This window comes from Vanacampus margaritifer, chromosome 2 (assembly GCF_051991255.1).
Source record: "Vanacampus margaritifer isolate UIUO_Vmar chromosome 2, RoL_Vmar_1.0, whole genome shotgun sequence".
Taxonomy (NCBI): Eukaryota; Metazoa; Chordata; class Actinopteri; order Syngnathiformes; family Syngnathidae; genus Vanacampus; species Vanacampus margaritifer.
Genome location: NC_135433.1, coordinates 23,934 through 39,180, shown reverse-complemented (window position 1 = coordinate 39,180; position 15,247 = coordinate 23,934). Strand labels below are relative to the sequence as shown.

The 15,247-nt window shown below is 43.9% G+C and overlaps 2 protein-coding genes across 2 annotated transcripts in view; both read left to right on the top strand.

Moving 5' to 3' along the window:
• The window catches only part of lamc1 (laminin, gamma 1), a 38,197-nt gene extending 35,552 nt beyond the window's left edge, over positions 1 to 2,645 (top strand). Inside the window, exon 28 of the mRNA XM_077556267.1 lies at positions 431 to 2,645. Coding sequence (XP_077412393.1) covers positions 431 to 687 — 257 coding nt within the window. The 3' untranslated portion in view covers positions 688 to 2,645. The remainder of the gene's footprint in view (positions 1 to 430) is intronic.
• A 9,954-nt stretch (positions 2,646 to 12,599) lies between these two features.
• LOC144045089 (uncharacterized) lies at positions 12,600 to 13,978 on the top strand. The gene is made up of 4 exons (XM_077559894.1): positions 12,600 to 12,848; positions 13,222 to 13,239; positions 13,430 to 13,573; positions 13,662 to 13,978. The coding sequence occupies exons 1-4, from the start codon at positions 12,794 to 12,796 to the stop codon at positions 13,823 to 13,825; spliced, it is 381 nt and encodes a 126-aa protein (XP_077416020.1). The 5' UTR covers positions 12,600 to 12,793; the 3' UTR covers positions 13,826 to 13,978.
• The last annotated feature ends 1,269 nt before the right edge of the window (positions 13,979 to 15,247 follow it).

The following is a 15,247-nucleotide window of genomic DNA, read 5'->3' as shown; positions in this document are numbered from 1 at the left end:
CAGATATAAAACTTGTGAGTTAACGAGTGAAGTCATGTGATTAATTATGATTACAAATTTGAATCACATGACGTCCTGAATTTTTTATCAATCAAGCCATTCAAATTTTCAATTGTAATTAATCACATGACTTCAATAGTTACTCACGATTAATCACAGATTTTGTATTTGTTCTAAAATTCGAGGTTTTCATACGCTAGTTTACAAAAGTGTGTGTGGGGGGGTGTTAAAGTAATTTAAATAAATTTTTGACGTCTATAATCGTCGATGGCAGTAAATGCGTTAAAAAGATTCAATAGTGACAGCCCTGAATTGGTGTCACTTTTCGTTTGTTTCACGGAGAAACCAAAGGTTGAGCTGACTTTTGTATTTGGCGGCCATTTGCAAAAGCGAGCGGCGCTCTGACCTTTTGGCGGCGCGTGTCCCTCAGGCAACATCGACAAAGTGGACGCCGGCAAACTGACGCAAATGGACGAGTCGCTGCGGCGCGCCAAGGACAAGATGGCCGACAGCCAGCTGGACAGGAAGTTGAGGGAGCTCAACGACGTGGCGCGCACGCAGGAGGCCATGATCGGCGACTACGACCGGCAGATCCGAGAGATCCGCGCCGACATCGCCAACCTCAACGACATCAAGAACACGCTGCCCGACGGCTGCTTCAACACGCCATCCCTGGAGAAGGCCTAAGCGCGCGCACGCACGCACGCACGCGCACGCGCGCGCACACGCCAAAACCACACCTTGATTCTTCTTTTTTGTCTTTTTGTTTGAACTGCGCGCAAGCACCGCCCACCACCATCCCACCAGCCAATCCCACGAGACTGCACGGCGGGAAGCCCCTCCCCTCCACTGCCGGTTTCCCGCTCTTTTTATGGTCGTCGGTGGCGTCGTCACCGTTTACGTCTTCCTGCATTTTGCCGTCGGATGGCGTCGGATGTCTTCCATTTCCAGCTGCGTGTGTTTCGTTCCAAACGGGACCGCTGATGATGAAACCATGAATGAAAGGAAAAACAAACTCATCAATTGAAGTCAGTCGCAAGGTTTTTTTCAATAATGTTGCACAACTTCATGTTACTAATGACATGAAACTGCACTTGTTGGCATCCAAATGCTACTAGTACACACTAGTAAAGCATTTGATGTTAACCAGTCAGATGTGATCATGTCACGAGTAGTTCTAGTAGCATGCAGTTGGCAACTAGTGCACAGTTTTGCCTCGCTAGTGACATATCGTTGCCCTACTAGTAAGTGCATACTAGTGCAGTGCACTAGTGTTACATGGCCCTTAAATTAAAATACATTCCCAAACTAGTGTGCTTGAAATAAAAGTTGACTTTGCCTGAGCATTTATTGGAGCTCTTTCTGAACTAGTATTAGGTCCAGGTTGTACTAGTACCCTCTTTGACCTCACTCTTAAAACTATTCAAGAAACTAGTACAACTAGTGTGCACTAGCAGAATAACTGCATGTGACTGCAAAACTGTTCACATCTGCTTGCTACTAGTGCAACTGGAGGTTAAGCTGTAAACCAGTATTTTGTGTCACGAGGATGCCAAAGATGTTTAACTAGTACATGGACCTTAACAGGATATCAGCAAAAAAAAAAATTTTTAAAAATGGGGGGCTGCGAGGTTACTAGTGCGTGCGTGGAAAATGCCTCATGTTGCAGCCTCGTCGTGTCGCTAGTGCGGCACATTAGTAGGTTTAAAGAATTAATACTAGTAGGCCAAAAGTGCCAGCGCGAGTGGCAAACGTAACTAGGACGATGCCGTTGTTCCACTAGTGCACTGAATGATCTTACTAGTGAGAACCGGGTACGAAAAGACGGAGCTGAAGCTGGACATGGAAGAAATGAAGATGGTTCAATAAATCGGATATCATTTTTTTTTTGGGGGAAAAAACACTTTGATTGAAGAGTGCAGAAAGAAACGACCAACTTTTGTGCAGTTACACGGCAGACCAAAGTAACCTCTGACCTCAAACGATCGCGTTTCCCCTTTCAAACAATTTCCAGCAAATCCACGATTGGTCACTTTCCCACAATAATCGCTCAGGTGGCGTTTGGTAACGTTGGCGTGGTCACGTGATGTCATGTGACTTCACTCAGGAAGTCCCTCCCACTGGCAGTTTCCCGCCATCATGGCCGCTGCCTGATGTTTGTTTGATGTTGTGGTCGCGCGTGACGACGTGGCCTCCACTAGCGACTGAGCTAGCGCTAGATGCTAAGCTAGGTAGACGCGTTTGCCAAACACGGCGGCGGGCGGGCGGGCGAGCAGTCGCTCATCCCGGTCCCGCCTCACGTGATGACGTCACTCTGACTCCATGCGACTTTTGTACATTTGCTCTGATACACTGGTGCTAACGCTAACGTCGATGATGATGATGATGATGATGATGATGTCATGTGCATACAATACGTGTGAGTGTTCCTTTTTGATTTTGACTTATTTTTTTCTTTCATGTTCTTTCTCGTCAAGCGACTGAAGTGAAGACGTACTTAACCTGTGATTTGTAACAACTTTGTGCCTTAATATTCATTTTGTGTGTGTAATCCAAACGAGAAGACCGTGACCTTTGACCTCCATGCATCCATCCACATATAAACATGTAAGCACACGTGTGTAATAAACAGTATTGTTAAGTTATCAGGCTTTTTTTCTTTTGGACATTTCTCCGCAAATAACCTGCTGGAGATTTCAACTATTCGGCGGAACAAATCCAATGTCGGACACCAGAAAATAATGCAAAAAAATAAATTCAAATCAAATAAATGTCGTTAAAAGAGCTCAACGTTTTGTTTTGTTCCGATGCTGATTTGGTAACCATGGCAACAGCCGGCATAACAACACAGCTTCGACACTTGGTGGTCACTCAAGAGAAATGCAAGATTAATAACGATTGACGTTTTTGTTCGAACGATTAACGTTGCAGGATCTTTCACGTTTTCCTCGTGGATACATTTTGAGCCATTTGATTTCTCATCAGTTCATAAATTGGCCACTAGTTGGTGATGACGTCACGCGAGAGGCACCGTTGCGATCCGCTTCTGCCTAGCAACACACACACGTGCGCATTTGTAAAGCAAATGACTTGAGCAGAATTAAACGGAAGCTTGAGTGTACTTTTTGCAACAAAAAAATGATTGTTTTCAAATGAATTCAGGACAACTCCCATTTCTGGCCCTTAAAACAATTTGTAGATTGAAAAGAGAAATCTTCCTTGCTTTGTCCAAATGAATTCCTGAGCAACAAACTTTGTCTGATTTCAGCTCCTCACCAGGACATCTTCTCGGATTTCGGCCGTTTTTTTTATTTTTATTTTTTAACTAATGTAGTTTGAAACCGTTGTCGTGTTTTTGTGTGTAAATGACAAAATCATACCAAATAAACATCCATCCATTTACGACCACTCACCATCCGGTTACGGGTCGCGGCGGCAGCTGCTTTTAGGCGGGAAGCCAGACTTCCCCTCACGCCTCAACAAGTCCACTTGGGGCACTCGGACCCGACCCGGAGAGGACACGCCAGCCTTTTCCGACTGAGGACCATGGTCTCGGATTTGGAGGTGCTGATCTTCATCCCAAGCGCTTCACACTCCAGTGACAGTCGAAGATCACACAAGAGCGCCACGTCATCGGATCAATCAATCAATCAATCAAATAAGCATTTGTTAATCAACAGGAAAAAGAATGGAAACATAACGTTTTTAATACACTTCAATGCGAAATAAAATTGTAATCATTTGATTGATTGACGGATAATCAATACAGAACTGATTGGAATCGCAAGTTCCGACCGGGTTCCGGTACGTACCAAAACGCAGTTTCCATTTGGCCATCACTACTTTGCAGTAGGGGTGTGAAACGATTCGATACGCATCTCGATGCACTGCCAGCGATACGATACTTTAACGATACGTGGAATTTTCTGGCGATGCGATGCCATGCGATTCACCGTCTTCACGATGCGATAATCATTGAATTCAAATCAATGCGATCCGATAAGATATGATGCAATTTGTTGCGATACGATGCGATTCAACATGATGCAAATAAGCAAAGGGGGAATGAAAAAAATAGATATAAAAAAATATGAAATTCAGTATAGTACTACTAAACTACTGGCTTTATTCTTCATAGGCAGTAGATTGAACAAAAGTGCTGTTTTTGACGACTGTTTTTGCCACGTGACGACGCCACGTGACGACGCCACGTGACGACGCCACGTGACGACGCCACTTGACGACGCCACTTGACGACGCCACATGCCGGATGATGTCACTTGACGACGCCACATGACGACGCCACGTGACGACGCCACGTGACGACGCCACGTGATGACGCCACTTGACAACGCCACGTGACGACGCCACATGACGGATGATGTCACTTGACGACGCCACGTGACGACGCCACGTGACGACGCCACGTGACGACGCCACGTGACGACGCCACGTGACGACGCCACGTGACGACGCCACGTGACGACGCCACTTGACGACGCCACATGACGGATGATGTCACTTGACGACGCCACGTGACGACGCCACGTGACGACGCCACGTGACGACGCCACGTGACGACGCCACGTGACGACGCCACGTGACGACGCCACGTGACGACGCCACGTCGATATGAGATATAGATATGATGCGATTCAACATGATGCAAATAAGCAAAGGGGGAATGAAAAAAATAGATGAAATTCAGTATAGTACTATTAAACTACTGGCTTTATTCTTCATAGGCAGTAGATTTAACAAAAGTGCTGTTTTTGACGACTGTTTTTGCCACGTGACGACGCCACTTGACGACGCCACATGACGGATGATGTCACTTGACGACGCCACTTGACGACGCCACGTGGCGACGCCACGTGACGACGCCACGTGGCGACGCCACTTGACGACGCCACATGACGGATGATGTCACTTGACGACGCCACGTGATGACGCCACTTGACGACGCCAAGTGACGGATGATGTCACTTGACGACGCCACTTGACGACGCCACTTGACGACGCCACGTGGCGACGCCACTTGACGACGCCACTTGACGACGCCACTTGACGACGCCACATGACGGATGATGTCACTTGACGACGCCACGTGACGACGCCACGTGACGACGCCACGTGACGACGCCACGTGACGACGCCACGTGACGACGCCACGTGACGACGCCACGTGAAGACGCCACGTGAAGACGCCACTTGACTTGTTGTTTAAGTGATGATTAGAGGCAGTTATTTGTCCAGAGATTCTCTGTTTGATTAAAAATCATTTTTGCAAAGGTGTATTTTTCTTACATTAAATCTATCTTCATTTTTGGAACACGCAAAGAGGACAAAATTCATTTATTCCTCTTTCATCCTCCGCCGCGCACTCTTTAATCTGCAGCACAACCAGCGAGCACGCGCGCCTCGTCACGCCATTTACACGCAACATGACTTCACGCAGCGGCAACGGATGGCCACAAGGGTGCGCCGTTCTTTTTCCATCAGGTCCACTTTAGAAGCGCTGTCATTTTTACACCAGTGTATTTCATAGTTAGTTGGCTTGATTAAAATGTAGTCACTGTTTTGCTTTTTTTTTTAAACAAAGTTGCCTGCGTATGCGGGACCAATGAAATGTCTCCCGAACTTTGCACGAAATTCATTTAACGTCACGCAATTCCATGAAAGCTGATCATTTTTGTACATTTTCCAAAACTTCGGCTTTGATTGTGGAAAACAATGGTCAACATTTTCAAGCAATAACTGAATCATAATCAATTTATGCTTGTGAATTTTTGAAAAGTTTTTGAAAGTTTTTGAATGAAGGCATGAAAATTGAAAATGTTTTTCTTCATCAGATTCATTGAAAAGAAAAAAAAACAGCATAGTCGAATACTAAAAACAAAAGTTATCCTTTGTTTGCACAAAAGTTTACTTTCAAATCATTGTGTTAGCAAATACTAGTTATTGTTTATAAAAAGACATTTTTCAAAATGAAAGAAGTCTTGACGACTTATTGAATCTTGCAACTGAACAACGGGAAAGGCCACTTTTGAATTCCTCCAACGAAAGTTATCTTAGTTGCCGTTTGTGTTGGAGGCACAAAAGGTGAAGTTATGTTGGCGCATTCTTCCAATGAGGCGTGCGTCCATTTTGGAAAAAAAGAAAGAAGTCATTCCGCTTTTGTCTCAAGTACCGACGACTTCCTCGTGCGCAAAGTCACACGATGGCCATTTTGATGACAAGTTTCGACAACAAGGCGACACAATCGCAAGCCGATCAATTGCAAAGGCAAGACAGCCGGATGACGGGATCGAAAAAAAATAAACAAACTCATATACTGTTCCAAAAAAAAATAAAAAATAAAAAATAAAAAGACGACGTGCTAGAAGCCCTTGGAGCAAAAGTTATCATCATGAAAAACTGGTGGGACGACTTTGATGCAGCACGCCAACAATGCTGGACACTCGATACCACTTCTTTTCAGACCGATACCAGTACAAGTATTCACTCCTTGAGTAAGTACTCACAAAAGCTGAGTACCAATACCGCTCGTACTTTTGATATATAAAATGTCATTTTCATTGAACACAATGACAAACAATTGTGAACAACAAACTTTCGTTCTGAGGCAGATAAAAAAAAAATAAAAAATTGGGGATAGACTGACGTGTCGATATTGGGCTTTTTTCAAAAGATAAAACCATTTTAATCCGAGGGAACTATTTATTTACATTTTCAGGTAGCTTTATAAGAGCTGCTGCTGACCTGACCCTGAGAACCTTCTGAACCATTTGTTTTTGTTTCACATTAAAACAAAGAAATGGCAACATTTAAGATTTCAAGCTTTTTTACATTTGGACATAAAAAATATTTACTGTAGAAAACTATAAAGAGCTACAATATTTACTTATTTACGTTTCATTTGAACTTTTTAAGACATACTGATAACCTTGGGAGTCCCTGAACCTTTTTCTTTTTTTTTAGGAATCTAGTCTATTGTCCAAGACAAAAAAATGATTATTATATTTTTGAAACATTTGGAAAAGTCTGAAAATGTGTTCAATAATCAATAATGCATCTTGTAGATTTAGATGATTTGACACCTATTGTCCTCACCCATTCCCTCTTTTTTTTCTTTACTAAAACGAGTATCGGCTTCAAATATCGCTCATTGGCTTCCTTGACTACTAATAATCAGCATCAGCCCTAAATTTTTGGTTTTTGTTTTTAAAAATCAGTCTCTGATTTTTATTTCTTTTTTGCTGATGTATCAAATTGCCACAGAGTCGCACCAACTACTGCTGAGGAGGAAAACCAGATTTTCTCTACGGCAGATCCCAAAGGTAAAGATTAGAACAAGAAAGGTTTTGTTCTTATTGAGTGTGCAAATCTCAACATCGATCCTCAAGCACATCAAATGCATCCAAATGAGCCAATGGGCCGTCTTGAAGTGGAAACGCCAGCATTTGCATCGCGTTGTTCTTCGGAACGGACCGAGCGACTTCGTCTTTGTTGAAAATGACGCTCGTTGCATTTGGTGACTCTTCTGTCACTCTGCCGGCTCGCCGTGGCTAGAAATTGTCATAAACGCATTTAGAAATAGGAGCGTCGACTCTTTCAATGTGTGTCAAAGAAATCAGTTGTTGTTGCACAAAGTGACCAAAACATCAAAGAGGGTCATTTTGTATCCATGATGAAATCGTTCCGAGAATGTGAGCAGACGCCTTCTCGCCACCAAAGTCTTCATCTTCTTCCTCCCACTGGACTCCGCGTACACCAAACCACAACACACACACACCCAAAAGTCTAAAAGCGGTGAGACGCCACGCCCGCTTGACCGCCCACTCGCTCGCTGCCCTTCCGTCCGCTTCACTTGGACCCAGCAAGAAAAAAAGATCACAATTATTTTTCCAGATTGTCGGATCGTCATTATCACAAAATCTGTTTTTCTTAGATTTCTACATAGACAGTGTAAATTGGTATTGCTGCCTGAAATAAACACAAAAAGGAAATATTTTGTCCAGAATGAATTTGATAACTTCATTATTTTGAATACTTTTAACCCCCCCCCCCACCACCACACACACACTTGTTGTTGACTGAAGATGACTTCATCAGTGCTGAGGAAGTCGGTAGCAACCAATCATGCCTCAGTTTGCTGACCAAACCCAGAAAACAGGTGAGCCACGATCAGGTCGTTCCCTACTTCTTGAGCACAGGTGATGTCATCTTCTGTGGGAAAAGGAATTTTTTAAAGTATGACATTTATATTCAAATGTCAAATGTTTCCTGCTGAGAATGGATCAATAAGTCAAGTATCCCTTTAAGCAGCATCTCCTGACTCCTAATGAGTGTTAGGCCAGAGGTCATACAGGTCGTAGATGCTATGATTGGTGAGGTTTTGTTTGCACCTGTACTCGTCATCCTGTTCCCTTGTGGCATCAATCATCTCCCCCAGCCACTTGTGTCTTGTCCAGGTGTCTCTCCTCGTCTCCTTGTCTCGTCCCTTGGCTTGTATTTAGTTCCCTGCTTTTGTTCAGTCTTGGTTGCATCATTGTCGCTGTCACCACTGGTGTTTTGTTGTTACTTTGATTTTTGCTCTTGCTTTTGTTCACCCAGTACCCCTGCTAGTGCTTTTGTTCAATAAAATTGTGTTTAGTAGGAAATGCTGCCCTGCCGTGGTTTGCGACTCCGCCCACCTTGATGTCCTTCCCGAGCAGGTTGGCGTAGAAACACAACCAGTTTGTGGAGATGAAGAGCCGTCCTTGCAGGAGCGCGCACGAGTAAACGACGCACACACACACACACACACAAGCGCACAAAAAAGAACGCACGACATAAGAAGAGAAAAGATGAAAACAAAACGCACCTTTCATTAAGATCTCATCTTTAGGGAGCAGCTGGAAGAGTTTGTGCTACTGATTGTTGTACTTGTTCACCGTCTGGACACAACAAAAAGCACAACAAGCCAAATGACAACAACAAATGATGACAAAAGGAAAAACAAGATGGTGTCAAAAATCCTCTTTGAAATATTGGGACACAGGTTCGATTCCATGTTGATTTGTCAAGCGCAAGCCCATCTTGAAAACTGCTCTTCCAATACATTTGGTAGTTTTGTCATGTTTACGGTTTTTGGTCTTTTTGTTTGTTTGAAGTGTATGACATATTTTTTCCCTCCATTTTCACAGCAACAAGCGCTCAAGAAAAGGAAAAAAAACGTTAAGCCCAGCCGAGTAAGCCACTGCGGGGATAGAAACGTTGCGCTTCGGGATAGGAAACAAAAGATGAACTTGATGAAAATGTCTTGCAGCAAAAATTCTAAAGCAATTGCTCCTAAATAAAAGGTTTTTTTTTTGTTTTATCTCATGATTGAGCCAAGCGCATGAAAGAATGGACCATATGTCACCGAGGAGGCGGGACTTCCGACTTGCGGCTTTTCACCCATCAACTTTGTTTCCGTTTCCGGTTTGCGACGTGCGGGCCGCGTCCCATTACTTGCGTTTTCGCCTTTGTGCCCCTCGGTTGCGCGTTCCCGTCGACGGGTGCGAGGCTGCGAGGCTGCGAGGCTGCGAGTGTGTAGCGTCCGTCTCAGTGCCGGCGTTTCAGAATGCCGAGACGCCCTCCCGCCGATGAGCGGGGGCGCAGGGGTGGGGGTGCGAGTGTTGGAACGCGGCCAGCAGTAAACGGCGCTGATGTGATGCGCCATCGACCCCACTGAAGAGGGTGAAGGCTTTTTGTACATTTCCCTGGCGGACCACTAGAGGCCGCTCCTTTCCAAAACTTTTTTTCCTTCATTTCTATTCAATCATCTACACCAGGGGTGGCCAAGTTGGGTCCTCGAGAGCCCCTATCCAGCCTGTTTTCCATGTCTCCCTCCTTCAGCACAGCTGAATCTAATGGTCAGCTCATCAGCAAGCTTTGCAGAAGCCTGATAACTATGCTGATCATGAATCGGGTGTGTTAGTGGAGAGAAACATGGAATACAGGCTGGACAGTGTCTCTCGAGGACCCAACTTGGCCACCCCTGGACTACGGCTTCTAATTAGGGTTTCAAAGTAGGGTTTTAAATAAAAAACAGAAAAGCCTGCTAAGGCGGCAATGTATTACATTTTGTTCTCTTGAGTGCTTTCGTCAAAGGCTTTTCTTTCCAAACTCGATTCATTATTATTATTATTATTTTAGCTGACGCAAGTTTGCAACAAATCTCTTTCTGTTTGCATTAAAACACCACCAAAATCCTGCTGGCTGCTCGTTTTTGCGAGCAACACTTTTTTTTCCTGGCAAAAGAAAAATATTGGCTGTGAGAAAATGTGACAACCTTTCGAAAAAAATGTCTTTTTAATGTCTTGTTTAGGAAAAATGATCAGACTTCCCGTCTCCCGAGCAACTATAGACAAAAAGATATTTTTTTCACAAATAAAGTGAACTTATTTGAACTTAACTCCCCCACAAAAGCCAATTTTCTGAACCAAATGGTCTTTTTGAAACTACGACTTTCGAAACTTGTGAAATTGTTTCAAGCCCAAAAAAATCCCGTTTTCATGGAAACAATTCGGATTTGTTCCAATTTAAAGGCAATGTTTAGTTGAAAACGCCCACCAAGAAAATATGGCTTTTTACTTTTGTGAATGCTTTTTTTTCCTATGAGCAAAATGTCCTTTTGACAGAATTGTATTCTCATCAAATTCTACTGTTGTCAAATCACATCCTCTAAATACTGTAGGACTTTTTCTTGTGTTCCCCTTTCACGCGTTTCAAACAACAAATCCAGCTTGTTTGGTATGAAGACAAAAAAAGCAAATGTCCATTTTGTTCCCTCTGTAAGAAAATGACATTTATTGTCCAATTGTGAGACAGAACAAGAAAGCGTTTGGACGGCGTCGTACTTGCGACGGCGCCTCATGAAAAGAAAAAGAAGCCAAAAGATTTTGGCCTCCTGCTTGTTTCCCTTCAAGCCAACATGTGATCGCTAATCAATCGAGTCGTTTTTGTCATTGGAATTTTTCACTCCGTACGATAACAAACCCATTTTGTGTGTGATTGTTTCCTTTTTACAGTCCAACAAAAGCCCAAAATGAAGACGAAAGCCTGCAAATCCTGCTGCCTGCTTGATGGCAAATTGAAGGTTTGAAGTTTGAAGTTGGCTGTGAGGAAATGTGACATCTTTAAAAACAACATGTATTTCAATGTCTTTTTTTCAACAAAATAAAATGTGACTTTTTCTGAGACAAAATAGTATTTTTTAATATACTTATTTTTTATTTTAAGAAATATGATGGAAAAAAATCCTTCCCAATAAATGCCTTTATTTTTTTTTTTAATCTGAAGAAATAAGAGGTGACCTTTTGTCCACCTTTCTGCTTCATGACATCTTTTATAGAAAAAACTCAAGTTGAAAGCCAAGGCTTTGTTTTTGAAGAATTGGAATCGTTACGTAAGCTCACAAATAAAAAAAAAAACTTTTAAATATAGATATAAGAAATAATTTTTCCCCCACAAAAGACAATTTTCTGGCTTTTTGAAACTACGACTTTCGAAACTTGTGAAATTGTTTCAAGCCCAAAAAAATCCCGTTTTCATGGACACAATTCGGATTCGTTCCAATGTAAAGGCAATGTTTAGTTGAAAAAGCCCAGAAAAAAAAAAGGTTTTATACTTCAAACTTTTTAGGGGGGGGGGGGTGGGGGGAATTGGACTGTTGTCAAATGACATACGCTAAATCATGGGTGTCAAACTCGGGTCCTGCAGGTTTTGGATGAAAATAATACAGTCAACGTATTAGAAAAAATGGCAGCATTTTACTGGTAGCAGTGAGCCAATAATATCAAATGCAGTCATTAACTGGATCGAAATGTCAATCGGAGCTGCCGGTCAAATAGTGCTGCCGGTCCAATAGTGCTTTGTTTTTGTAGGTTCTCGTCAACGACGCCGTCGCTTCTCACATTCAAAAGGAACGAAGTCGCAGCCATGCAGAAATCCTTCACAAATATGAAGTGATGTCAAGAGTTCATGAAAAATCAAAGCTGATCCAATGAATGTTCCAATCAATTTGACAGCCAATCTGAGGTCAATCATTTCCTTTTTATTTTTTTGAGAGCTCAGTATTGCTCATTCGGTAATTTTACCGATTTGACATGTCATCATCATTGCTCTCCTTTTTCCTTTTTTTCTGTGTGTATATATTAATGATGTCAATCATTTTGACAAGCGATGTTTACGATCATCCCAAACGTTTTGTTGCACGTGCACACGCTATTTGCCTCAAATTGTAGCCGAGCGGAAAGTGTGCAAAATGGCGGCTCGCTCTCCGTGATGATGCAATGTTGTGCAAACGGGCCGTTTTGGGGCTTGGCTGGAGAGCGGCCATTTTGGAATCCATTTGGGCAAATCCCCAACTAAAGAAATGAGTCACTAAGCGCTTACAAAACACCTCAAAGAAAATCATCATCAATCATCATCATCCGTTTGCTTTGGCGAGATGACAATGGCATCAACTTGAAGGCTTGATGACGCGTCGAGCTGCTTTCATTCTTTATGACATTTTATGTTGAATGCGCATCATAAAGAGTCGCTCGGTTGGGGATATAAGCAGTGACCAGCGAACGCACAGACACACGAGCCAGCGGAAGCCAAGAGACCAGATCCACGCAAGACCAGATCCACGCAAGACCAGATCCACGCATGACCAGATCCACGCAAGACCAGATCCACGCAAGACCAGATCCACGCAAGACCAGATCCACGCAAGACCTCCAGCAAAGCACGCCAGCGCTCTCCTTTGTCCAGCGACAGGATGAAGATCAACGTTGCTTTGGGGCTCCTCCTCTTCTGCGCTCCACTGATGACAGGTAAGAACATGAAAGTGGATTGTGGCAAGTTGTTGGTCCGAATAAGGACAACTGGCAACAATTGGTCCTCCGCAGCAAATCCCAGACGGCTTCATGTGGAGGCAAAGCAGCTTTTTTTCTAAAAAGGTGGATTTGAAACCTTTTCTTTGATCAAAGATTGCGCAATGCAGATTCTTTTCCGTAGCTTTGATGTATTATTGATAAGATTGAACACGAAACACACAAAGCGCTGAAAGTCCAAATTGAAAGCAAAGCATCGTCAATAAATGTCAGAATGTCGCACATGTGACGCGTTGGAAAGGAAAGCAGAACTTAACCACTTGTCTTCCTCCATCTTCTACCGCAAATCCGGGCCGGGTCGCCGTGGCACCAGGTGGAGCAAATGCTACAGGCAAGTCTCAACTCGTGTTACTCGACACAATTTTTTTATTTCTTTTTTGAATGCTTTGTCAATGCAAAGACCAACATTGTCATTCCAAGCTCAATTTGGCCAGAAAGTTGCTTCGTGTTTGCTTTGAACAGGATTTGAGCAAAACCTGAAAGTCTTTCATTCAAATAAAGATTTTGTCTCTTGTGTTCAGACGGCAAGACCAACAGCAGCTCCCCCACGTTTGAATGCTACCGGTGCGCCAACAAAGCGGAATGCACCACCTGCCTTCAAACCTTGAGCAAATGCCCCAAGAGCGGCCAATGCGCCAGCGGCTTCTGTTTCAACATCAAGAATGGTGAGTTGAAGCCGAAGCCGAAAAGCCCGACGGAAAACGGGCCACGCGACGGCTGGCAAAACCTGCTGCTGTTTTGTGCTGCTTGCAGGCGAGGGCGAGGCGATCCAGAAGGGCTGTAAAGATAAAGAGGATTGCGAGGGCGGCGGCACCACCTGCTGCAAGGAAACCATGTGTAACGGTGCCTTGGCTGTGGGCGGCATGCCGCTGCTGGTGCCGCTGCTGGCCGCCGCCTGTCTGGCGCTCTTCAAGTGAGAGGCGGCGACGGTGAGAGACGGCGACGGGCGCTCGTCCTTCGCTTGCAGTCCAGAACGGCTTTTCCCGGAAGCCCTTTCTTCCGCGCGTGCGCGCGCTCGTGCCAACGGCGGCCTTTTCATCACATGCTTTCTCAATAAAGTGCCAAGCCGCCATGTGTGCATTTCATTTGAGCAGCACAGCACATCATCTTGTTGCCATGGAGACGCCATCCAGGAGATGCGAATCCCAACCACATTTAAGTTGGCAACACGACAAGACATTTTGGATAAAAATGTGTAGGCCTGTTTGCAGTTCTTACATTTGGTTTAGCTTCTAACGATGCTCCACTTCTGACCAGGAGCGGCCTAGTTTGGTCCTCGTGAGCCCCCCCGTTTTCTCTTCCACTAACACACCTGATTCATGACCAGCTATCTGCAAAGTGATGAGCTGATTAGATTGAGTGGGTCTGCATTTTTACAGACTCGAGCGCCAGAGTTCACCAAGCACCTTCAACACTCCCCCCCTAAAATTGGGCTCAAAATAAACATTCAAATGGTGTTTTAATCTTAAAGGGTTGGGGGTTGGGGTTAGTGTTAGTGGGTTAGGGGTTTAGGGGTTAGGGGTTTTGGGGTTGGGGTTAGGGTTAAAAACAGGATTCCTCCTTCCGCCAAAGCGGGAGGAGGGAGGTGCACTGTCCATCCCCCAGCGCTCTCGCCCTCCCTGGTGCCAGCGTGGTCGACCGCCACCCCCGTTGCCCATGTTGCTCCCCAAACTGTTGGCGACGTCTGCGGTGCTGGACAAGGGTCCAATCATCACCATTATACATATTTGTTTTTGTTTTTTTGTATTTATTATTTAATATATTTTTTAATTAATTATTATTTATATATTTTTTTGTTTTTAAATTTATCTATTCTAAAAATGAAAGAAACAAAAGAGGTTTGAAAAGAAAAGAAAATTGAAAATGAAAAGTGTCAAAAAAAACTAGTGCCCGTCGCGACGTTTCGACCTTGAGAGGTCTTCCTCAGGCGTGGGCACAACAAAGGAAAGAAAAGGCCAATATATATAAAAAAAAAAGAATTACTAATATAAGTCAAGTGGCTGTTCTAGACTGTGAGGAGCTGTTGTCCTTCTGAGAGTAGGGTTAGGGTTAGGGGTTAGGGTTAGGGTTGGGTTATGGCATAAGGGTTAACTCCCGGGTATTTCCCGCCTCATCAAATTGACTGGACGGTTGTCGAAATACCAGGGGCAAGGCACGGGCCGGCGCTCGTCATACAGCACTCTTATGCTTATGTCTCTCACCTCTGTTTAATAAAAATCTTAATATCATAAAAAATCGTCATATAATAAAAAATGCGGTTAGGGTTAGGGTTAGGGTTAGGGGTTAGGGTTATGGCATTAGGGTTAGGGTTATGGCGTTAGGGTTAGGGTTAGGGTTAG